The 11,218-nt window shown below is 33.3% G+C and overlaps 1 protein-coding gene across 1 annotated transcript; it reads left to right on the forward strand.

The window, feature by feature from the left end:
- The first annotated feature begins 979 nt into the window (after window positions 1-979).
- LOC144842998 (low-density lipoprotein receptor-related protein-like) lies at window positions 980-10,269 on the forward strand. Its single transcript, XM_078699632.1, has 15 exons — window positions 980-1,088; window positions 2,701-3,151; window positions 3,263-3,400; window positions 3,679-3,808; window positions 4,184-4,349; window positions 4,870-4,983; window positions 5,132-5,410; window positions 5,766-5,919; window positions 6,177-6,311; window positions 6,890-7,004; window positions 7,384-7,549; window positions 8,171-8,206; window positions 8,554-8,595; window positions 9,067-9,169; window positions 9,390-10,269. Exons 1-15 carry the CDS (start codon window positions 1,019-1,021, stop codon window positions 9,703-9,705), a joined length of 2,415 nt encoding a protein of 804 aa, XP_078555758.1. The 5' UTR covers window positions 980-1,018; the 3' UTR covers window positions 9,706-10,269.
- Window positions 10,270-11,218: the final 949 nt, after the last annotated feature.

Genomic DNA, 11,218 nt, shown 5'->3' on the forward strand with positions numbered 1-11,218 from the left:
ACATTCTACTATTCATTCTCGCAGTGTACCGATAATGATATATCCGCAACAGTAATACTAACCTGCATAACATTACAATCTCATATACACAATCAACATGTACACTTCTGCAAAATTGTTTTTCTCTTATTTACAATATTCATTGACAACTACAAATAATGTTAGTTATTTGACATTTCTATCTATTTGTCAAATAGTTTTAACAAAGAAAAAATCAACATACAATGATATATCCACAGCAGTAACAATACTAACATACATACAATTACAATATCATTACTATGCAATGTACACTTATGTGGTTATTTTGTTTTATTTACAATATTGAGTGACAAATACATGTTATTCGACATTTCTATCTCTTTGTCATAGTTTTAACAAAGGAATAAATCAACATACAGTATTGTACAATGATAATGATATATCCACACCAGTAACAATATTAACATTCATCAAATTACAATATCATTACTATGCAATGTACACTTATGTGGTTATTTTGTTTTATTTACAATTCCGTGAGAATTACATGTTATTCGACATTTCTATCTATTTGTCATAGTTTTAACAAAAGAACAAATCAACATACAGTATTGTACAATGATAATGATATATCTGCAGCAGTAATAATACTAACATACATACAATTACAATCTCATTATTATGCAATGTACACTTATGTGGTTATTTTGTTTTATTTACAATATTCAGTGACAAATACATGTTATTCGACATTTCTATGTAGTTGTCATAGTTTCAGCAAAAGAATAAATCAACATACAATCCGAGTAGTTTATGCTTTGCTGGTTTGTAAAAGAACATCCTGACAGTCTAGGCTGTTGTATTATCTGTTGTATTATCCTTGTTTGTCGATGCACTTCAGTCTTTTCATAGTATTTTATTGCTATGTTATTATTATTATGTTGTTATTATGTTATAAGTCCCTTATATACAATAAAAACCTAACTTCCTCCTTGCACAAAGGTAAAGTTTAGTTATTGCGATCGTATCAACTATCATGGTCGTCGTCAATATGTCACCAAATTGTGTCGTATTGATCCTTGCAGTGTTTGCATGCATTATGACAGGTAATATTGTTTCTGTTATTCACTTTTATTATATATTATTGTTATACCACTGAGATTGTTTAGAGATTTTTAATATTTTTTCTTCTTTCGTTAGTCTTTTAATGTTTCTGTTTTGTAAAGACACCAGTCTTTTTTAAAGCTTTTCCACACTCTTGGATGGCTACAACGAAAGTTGTTGACCAAGCAACAGTTCTGATGATACATCGCGATTGGTCAAAATTATTTTGCTGCGCGCTTACGTCCTTGCGTTGCGTCCTAGTGGGAATCAAGCTTTATAAAACAAAGTGTATAGGTACTTATTACTATATTATATAGAATATCGCGTTATCCATTTGGACGAAAAAGATTGGCGTTACGGACCAACCGTTTCAAAGGGTGACGTAATTACTATTATTAGTTTAGGGATAAGCCTTGGATTTAACCAGCGAAAACTCCCGGATTTAACACAATTTTCTGTTAGGCCTGGTTTAACAAATTGTGTATGGTCGCATGCTATGTTCACCGGGGCAGGTTTTATCTAACGGTTGCTTGAATAAAATGAAATATACCAAATAGAAAAAAAACCTGTTAAAGAATATTGAGCGGAAAACTAAAACCTTATTTCTTGGTGTGTACATTCAAGAAAATTTGAAGTGGACCAGTCACTAAAATTATATTACCAAGAAAATATCAAAAATCATAGGTATCATTAATATGCTTAAGTTTATTTTTCCTCAACATATTCTATTATCTCTTTTATCATTTGGGCTTCAGATTATCCCTCTAATTTAAATAAACTTGTTAAATTACAGAAACGTGCAGCCAGAATTATCATACCATCTCCTTACCGATTTCCATCTGAACCTTTAATATTTAAACGGTTAAAAATTTAAAATTGATTTGATATTAATAAAGTCAAATTATCAATATTTATGTTTCAGTATTTTAAGAAAACGCTTCCTATTCCTATGTTAAAATTGTTACATACTACTAAGAAAACTCATTCATTTTAGAAATCCTTCTGTTCCAGTTCCCTTCGTCAGACTCAGAAAAAAATCAATTTTTTGTTTCTGTTGCTGTTCTAATTTATGGAATAATTTCGATGCTTCAATTCTATTTCTTTACCAGCTTTTAAAAGTAAATTACAAAATAAATATTTATCACTGTACCAACAATAATTGTATATAGCATTAATTAAGGTAGCCTTTCATATCTTTTTTCCCCCTCTCTCTTGGGGTCATGGTGAGACAAGTTTTTTACTTCTAATCATGACACCAATGATGGCATTCCTTTCTCTTATTTACCTATTCTTGTTTTTATATTGTATTACTGTTTCTTATTGTTTATTATTCTTGTATTATTTGTCTTACCATTATTGAATAAATGTTATATTGAACTTGAACTTCCTCTTTCTAAAATAAAGATAAAAGGCATATTTCTGTTTTTTTACAATGAATAAAAATATTAGAATAAAAAGATAATTTCGCTTAACTCCAAATTCCTTATATGATTTGATCAATTAAATTTCAGAAAACTTTCATTTTGATGTGCTAAATCGACTACAAATCCCGAAATCATAAGTTGCAGTTTAATACATTTATGTTATTTTTATGATTGTTGTTATTTTTTCAAGCTACCGGAGAAGAGGCGGCAGGCAACAGAATGTATTTAGCTGTGTTTGATCATAGATATTCTGCTACTTACATCGGGTGGATTGCAACTAATAAACCTCTACAAAACGAAACATTATTCTCCAGATCTTATGCGTCATATGACCACCACTGGACGGCGCTAGCTGTCGACTACCACACGGGTAACGTTACATTTCATGATAAAGAAAACCACTGGATATATCTGAGCAATAATTTTGTTTTAGAAGAAAACGGTACAGCATACAGCATCGAAGGCGGTACATCTGGTGGAGTGAACGGTTTAGCGATTGACTGGTTGGCAAAAAATGTGTACTGGGTGGATGAGGGGTACAACTGGATCAAAATGACAAATTATGCGGGAGAAAGAGAAGTGGTGATTGCTGATGTGGGTTTTGAGAAACCGTCTGGAATAGCTTGCCATCCTTCCCAAGGGTAAGTAGTAGACACATTTAAATCAAAAGGCTAATAAGAAAAACCTCCGCGTTTGTTGTATAGTTTTATTCAATTACAAACAAAAGAATTTTTTGATTTTGTTACCTAAAGTTATCTATTCTGGACCGAGTTAGGAGATAAATATCCACCGAAGATTGAAAGATCAACAATGGCGGGAAACAATCGAATTACAATCGTTGATGGTCTGACTGAACCGAGATCTCTAGCTGTCGACACGATACTGGACAGGTAACACATAGTACCATGTAGCAGAATGCTACATGGCACAATGTTATAAAAATGTACAATGTGGAGTGGAGTTGTGACTTGGTGGTTATGATGCTGGGTCCTGGGTTCAAGTCCCGTCACATGTCATGATTTTTTTCTAAGGACAAAATTACAACTCCACTTCCAAAGACTTGTAATAAGACTTTGTTTATGTAGAGCATCTTGTGTATATGTTTGTCTTGTATGGAAATTTATATTTGGATTATTATTATTAAAAAAAGTTCTTCCTTTTGTTTTAGAATTTATTGGATTGACAATACTGCAACAGAAATTAATGTTGAATCTTCTGATCTTGACGGTAATGGAAGACGAACTGAAGTATCGGAACCAAAGTCTCTGGGTGTATTTGATAGTATTGCTGTGGATGAAGTGAGTAACATAATAATTACCAAAGTCTCTGGGTGTATTTGATAGTATTGCTGTGGATGAATTGAGTAACATAATAATTACCAAAGTCTCTGGGTGTATTTGATAGTATTGCAGTAGATGAAGTTAGTACATATCTACGTCATAATCATTATCATGTACACCACTATATCATGATTATCATCGTATAACATATTAATAGTTTTTTAAAAGACCCGGTAGGAATACTGCCATATTACTATCAATCACCAATCATAGCAATTCACCATTATTACATTCAGTTAATCTTTTATCAAATAAATATTCAGAAACTATTTTTATTAACTGAAATAATATTTTGAGTAATAACAATATTCACTATGTATTATATCTTAATAGGATTATATCTATGTTGTACTCCACCACATATCTTTGGACAATATTATTCGTTATTATAAGAAGGCCGCTCCAAATGAATTGGTATACGAGTATAATGCTGGTACTGCAGTCAAACTGCTAGATTTATGTGTTGCTGGTCCAAACATCCAATCACAACCAATCACATGTAAGACATTGTTTGATTTTACTAACCATTGTATGCCTTTTCCATTTGCGAACAATATATTCGCGCAAATCAATCATTTATTTAAAGATTTCCCCTAAAAAGTTCATGTACTGTATATTAATCCTATACAGTATTGTATTTGTATTGAATCCGCCAGTTAAGTGAAAAATACACAATAGATATAAGTATGTATGGGATATCGCATATCATCCAACTTCTAACCTATATCTGATGATCAGTGCCTATATGTTGTGGGTGCACCTGCAACATGTAACACTACATAAACTATTTTGTACACACTTCACTAACCATGACTTTGTATCATTTAAGTCATCCAATTTTAGTCGGTGCAAGAAACTTGAAGGTACAAAATGAATCAGGCAAAAAACTGGGCTTTTTAAATCTGTTGAATCTACAAGATACAAGATTCAAGACATTTTATTGGTCCACTTTAGGCGGGAAGAGTAGGCCTACTATGTAAGATTCATAATATAAACAAAAATTATATTTGATATTTCAGCACCATGTGATGGTAATACGTGTGAACACTATTGTGTATCGGCTGCCAATAACAACCACGAATGTTTGTGTGCAGACAGATACGTCTTACACTCGAATGGAACGTGTAGTTTCGGTGGGTATAGGCTATAATAGAGAGAAATAGCTAAGCGAGTTGATAGTTCAAAGGCGACCGTTTAGATGATCCATCGCTTTTGATTGGTAAACTTACTTTCAAATGGTACATACCAAATATATTTTAATGTTCAAATGTTTTCTTACAGATTTATCAACATATCACCCGCCGTTTTGCGTAATAGGAAGATCAAACGCTATATCTAGATTTGACCCAACTTTTCTGCACTATGATTTGCCCTACAAAGCTGAATACATTTCCGATATTTTTAGTGGATCACCTAGACACGTGACAGCATTTGCAATTGATATACACAGTAACTTGATGTTTTATGCGGACGATTTTCGAAAGGAAATATTTTATGTAAGGATGCAGGGAGGAGAGTACGCGGCTGCAATTCATGACTACGATACGGGGCGAATTGATGGTGATTTTTTTTCAATTTCAGTTTTTAATAGTTATTATTTTAACTGTCCATAGTACATTATAATGAATAGAGAAATTATAGAAACTAGAACAAACTTTTGCTTCATGGAACTAGAAATGGTCAACAGTAAATTGTACCGTACCGACTTTGCAGTTGGCCTATCATTAGTACAATCTGTACACGAGTAATAGTTATAGAATTAGTCACACATTTAATTTAATCGTGCATCGTATGTTCGGAAGATCCAATGAAGAATTTCCCGAAAATATATTATTCCATTGCAGCTTCATTCTATACATCCATATTGAGAAAAACAAAATTCCTAAACATTTTCTTTCGTATTGGCTTTTCCTAGGCATGGCGGTTGACTGGTTAGCTGAAAATCTTATCCTTTATTACGTTGACTACGTAAAACAAACTCGTGGATCTATGAGGTACGATGGAGAAAGTTTAAACATCAAATATGACGTCACTAAACCGACAGCCATTGCAATAGATCCCTTTGCAAGGTATATATATCCTATTATCAATGTATGGAACGCTTAAATATTATGAACTTACAGAATAAGACATATAACTTATATAATCTAAACTATTCGATATTTCCACAAGAGACATCATAGTAGTCCGGTGGGCATTACTACTTTTTCTCCTTACGGCAGAACTCATGAATAATTCATAAATTAGTACACACATTTCTACTTCTTTCCTGTAACTTTTTATAAAAATGTTATTTCAAATGTTTATTCTTCTTATTACTTAACAGGTATATGTTTTGGACAGAGGAAACCTCACCTGCCAAGCTAGTTAGAAGTGACTTAGATTTTACAAATCGAAGAGAACTGACGGACATAGGTCTCCAGAATCCAACAGGGATGGCGGTTGATCTAAAGCTGAATATGTAAGTATTTAATATGATGTGCAAGAAGATCATTTTAGACAAACATCGCGTGCGACTTTCGTCAATCACGCGTGTATATGCCTGTGCAGCATTAACAGGTAAATGATAAGGAACAGTCAGACAAATGTGTACTAGAGTCTCTTCATTCGACTACTTGTGTAAATGGTAAAAAATACAGCAGTATTGACGTATGCATGTGTATACAAAAGTAATGTCTGTATATGTAATATTTGTACCATTCCACGAACATAATAATTAATATTTATATTCAATATACTTTATTTTGAAGTCATTACCAACAAAATGTTGGTGCCATATATTTCTGTTTTGGAAATAGGCTAGAACATTTATTATTATGTTCGTGGAATGGTACAAATAATGCCATGAGGTGAATGATGAAAGGTTATATTTCAACGAGGCGAAGCTTCGTCGTAACGACCGTTAAATAGTGCGTACTATTGCATGTCATGTGACCCACAATTGTCCAATCAAATGACAGGAATGTACTTACGTGTTATATAAAATATATATAATATAATGCATGTGATATAAGAATAAAATGTGTTTATGTCCTACAGGATTTACATTGTTGGATCAGATAGTACAATGATATATTCAGTCAATTATGACGGAACTATTAAACAGATTATTGGGAGAAGCCAATATCCTGCAATAGATATTACTATTTATCAGGTAAAAATAGTGATAACTATTGGCTTTCTTTTTAAAAATAAAAATAATTGTTTGGCTACAGAACATAGTAAAGCTCTGTCTACACTATCAAACTTTATGTGACTACAAAATGTGATGTGCCAAATGGATACATCACTACCATATTTGAGCACATCACTCTTTTTTGTGTCAAACTATAATTTTAATAGTGTAGACAGAGCTTAAGGTGTCATTTTGATTATACATTTTACGACGAAAAATGTCATTGTTTACTCTCATGCTATAAAGTTCTGTTTTATTTTATCATAGATATACTTTTAATGACACAGACAATAAATAACTGTAAGGATATGATTTATTTTTACCATTTCAAGAATCTTGAATTCATTGTTTTTAAAAGGATTTTATGCTACTAGCTGAACCATACAATAGTACGAGTGGAATAGTCGAATCGATACACATATCAACTGGAGAACACGAAGGCTCTATAAATGTGAATTCGTCTATAACCGCTATCGACGTCGCCGACGAGTCTACTCAACCAGTGACAATACCGACGACAAAAGGTTTGCATTATGGTCATGAAAAATAGTATAGTAACATACGATAGGACTACTGTTCAAATAACCATGCTAACAAACATTCTTGTAGATGTTGTAACTATGACGGGCCTTAATTCCTTCACACACAAGAGGTTGACTTAGAGTGAACCGAACACCCCCTTCAATCACCAACACAAAAATGTGAATCATGTTTTTGGTAGAGGGGACCAAACCCCCTTTTCTAATTTCTCGCTATGGATCGAATACAGTATGATGCACGCAACACGCGCTGCATTAGGCCTGAGCTTTGCACTGTTCCAGCAATGTCGAGTATCACAACACTAACTAAAGACGTCTTCCTAATACTATTAGTTGTCAACAACTCTTGTGATTGTAATGTTGTATAGTCCATACATTCAATGCTGAAATTAGTAACTATATTCTTATTTAAAAAGTCTCCAAAATGAAAAGAAGAAAACAATACAACATATCAATGACAAAACAGTCCTCTCCCTGAGTAAAACATAAGTACAGTAATCAATGTGCTCCTTCTTAAATGAATGGTTTATTTTGAGTAAAACTTTTTACGGTATCACAGATGCTTAAATTATATACAAAGTGTGTTTATTGTTTCTTTCTCAACAGTATCTATGACCACTATCAGTACTACATCAAACAATGGTAAGATTTTTATTAAGTTAATTTAAGTCCACATAGATTATAGGAGATCTGTTTTATTAAATGTTATATTAACGCGACGACAAAGACAAATATGAGTACATGCTTAAAATGAGTACATTCTTAAAACATACCAATTGGCGATGTGATATTTCCTAGAGTTTCCCCGACAAAATCCATATTCTGTTTAGTTGTAAAATAGTCTATTTTCTACTATCTGGCCATAAAAGATATCAGTTCCATGTTGCTGTAATTATTATAAATTATCAAATATCAAAGTATCAGGATCATTTATTTTTATTTATTTATTTATATTATTTATTTTGTCCAATAATGTTATTTCTTTATAGTACCTGCCCTGGAAACTACCGCAATAAAATCAACAAATGATGGTAAGAAAAGAGAGATCATTAATTTTTAGCTTGATTGATTAGGATTTAATATTCAAAATGCAAACATTACTGGTATCAATCAGTCTATCAATAAAAAGAGTCGAATGGCGACCGCGCACTCCATGTTAACAAGGATTGACAACGATGCATGTTGTTATTATATAACGATGACCGGACACTTAAGCTCTGTATACACTATCAAACTAGAAAATGTGATGTGACCAAATAGGGTAGTGCTATGCTTAAATATGGTAGTGATATGCTTAAATATGGTAGTGATATGACGTCATCATGTCCATATATGGGCACATATTTTTGTCACATAAAGTTTGATAGTGTTAAGACGACGATTGCACGCATTATGCGCAGACGCACGGGCCAATCAGCGCTGTGATAACTCCTATTGTTTGGCCCTTCTTAACAAGTCCATTTTCTGTTCAGCATATTACGGCAAATATTTTCTTTAAATAGAAAGCAGCAGTTCAATTGTGCTGATTGGCGGCGTTGGAGTAGCTGTTGTTGTCATCATCACAATTCTTATTATCGTCATTATTTGTGTAGGTTTAACAAAACGGTAGGTATTTATATTTATTGTAACATTGAATATTAAAGAACTCTAGAGTTTTCGTCACACTCGTTTGTGGATTAAACGCATTAAACTATTTCTAAATGACGTTGGCATAAACTCTAAGAAAATTAAAAGGCAGAGTAAAGGGACAGAAAATGAGCGTGAAAATTATAATAATCGTTTTAAACAGTTACTTAACTTAATTATGTTATCTTGTATTTGATAGTTCAAATCGGACTGAACCAAGACCGGAACCATTCGCCAGGGATGGACCACACCCAAATGTTGCGACGGTGAATGCCATAGAGCCGCCGACATACGAATCGATTGCTGCTGGAAATGAAGCCAATATAATAGACAAGAAAGATCTCGGCGGCAAAGAAGAGGGATTGGACAATGCAGTATATATGACTCGTCTTCCACCACCGCGATACGCCCCGGCGGCTAATACACCGGCGGCTGACACCGGCGAGTACGTGGATTTGAATGTGAATGCGCCGACTGTTCCAAACGTAACCTATAATAGGTACCTCTTCTCATAGATGCATTCATTAATTCATTCATTTCAGGCAATGATGCCTGCCTTTATTTTATCTTTAGGCCACGGGCCCATAGATTCACAATATATTATTACAGTAAGGTTGACTCTCTCCTTTTTAACGATATAAATAAATACTTTGACAGATTAACATAAGCATTTACATCTGTTAGTTAGTTATATAACTTTGGATTAGAGGGATTACGCCAATAATACGGACATTTTTCATTTATTTAGATACATAGCTAGATATTATGTATATTGGTTATAAAGACGTAGAATACGTGGTATGAGTTCAAATACGCAGATTGTAACCGCCAAACATAAGAAGGCATAATTCATTATATTCAGGAACGACATTATTGTGGAAGGATAATAGGCATACAGTATATTTCAGACTATCTTAACCAAACAGATTAGCATGGAGGAAATAAATAAACATTTCCTTCATGATTAAAGCGGCGCTTTAAGTGATATGATATTAGTAGTAGTAATAATTATGATAATAATCATCATTTTGTATTTTTTATAAAAGTTACCGTATATTAAACTTTTAAGTATGACCCGATTCAATTCATAATTATTCAGGATCTCTATATTGATACATTCTTCGGTACTATCATTAAGTACTAATATCATTATTTAACTTAAGAAATCATAATGAACTATTTATCTCATCACAATTTATAAACACCATTATAAACGTACATAATAGTTTTAATACAAATGTACATCATATAACTCTTTACGAACAAATATTCCAATCACCATCAATTAAAAGTTGAAGTAAGTCATTTCACGAATCTATTCTAAAATCGACGCCATGTTTCATCATCAACTACATCTTCTATGTTCTATTCATTCATTCATTCATTTACTTTATTTCGGATAGCAAATCAATATACAAATCATACAAAAAAACAAAAAGAGAAAAAATGTCACCAGGAAATTAACAATAAAAACAACAAAACCAACCTACAATATCCTAAAATATGATTTGTTTCAACGCTGATGTAGTTTTGATTGTGAAAGTACGTGAACTGTGGTTTTAACCAGACTATTACAACTGTCATGGATTCTGTTCTTCAAACTATGTATAAAGTTCCTCCAATATTCATAGAATGAGGGAACGTTACAAAATGTTAACTATGTTTGTGACCCACAACCGATTTGATGATTTGTGAAAATACTTGTTGACGAATACACCGATCAACAGAATTGTGGAACTTTGAAGGGTCTTTCACACCTGTTCCTGCACGGTTCCGGTCCGGCGAATCGAACGCCAATGTTTCGCTTTCACGACGCTCTACGCGGCCGGCTATGCGTGAAGAGTCTTTCACACCTGTTCCGGTCCGGCGCCGGAAAATCCAATCGAACGTCAATGTTTCGTTTTCACGCGGCTACGCGCATATCGATTGGCTCATAGCCGCGTGGAGCGTCGTGGAAACGAAACATTGATGTTCGATTCGCCGGACCGGAACCGTGCCGGAACAGGTGTGAAAGACCCTTGAAAGACC

The sequence above is a fragment of the Antedon bifida genome, chromosome 5 (assembly GCF_963402885.1).
Source record: "Antedon bifida chromosome 5, ecAntBifi1.1, whole genome shotgun sequence".
NCBI classification, from domain to species: domain Eukaryota; kingdom Metazoa; phylum Echinodermata; class Crinoidea; order Comatulida; family Antedonidae; genus Antedon; species Antedon bifida.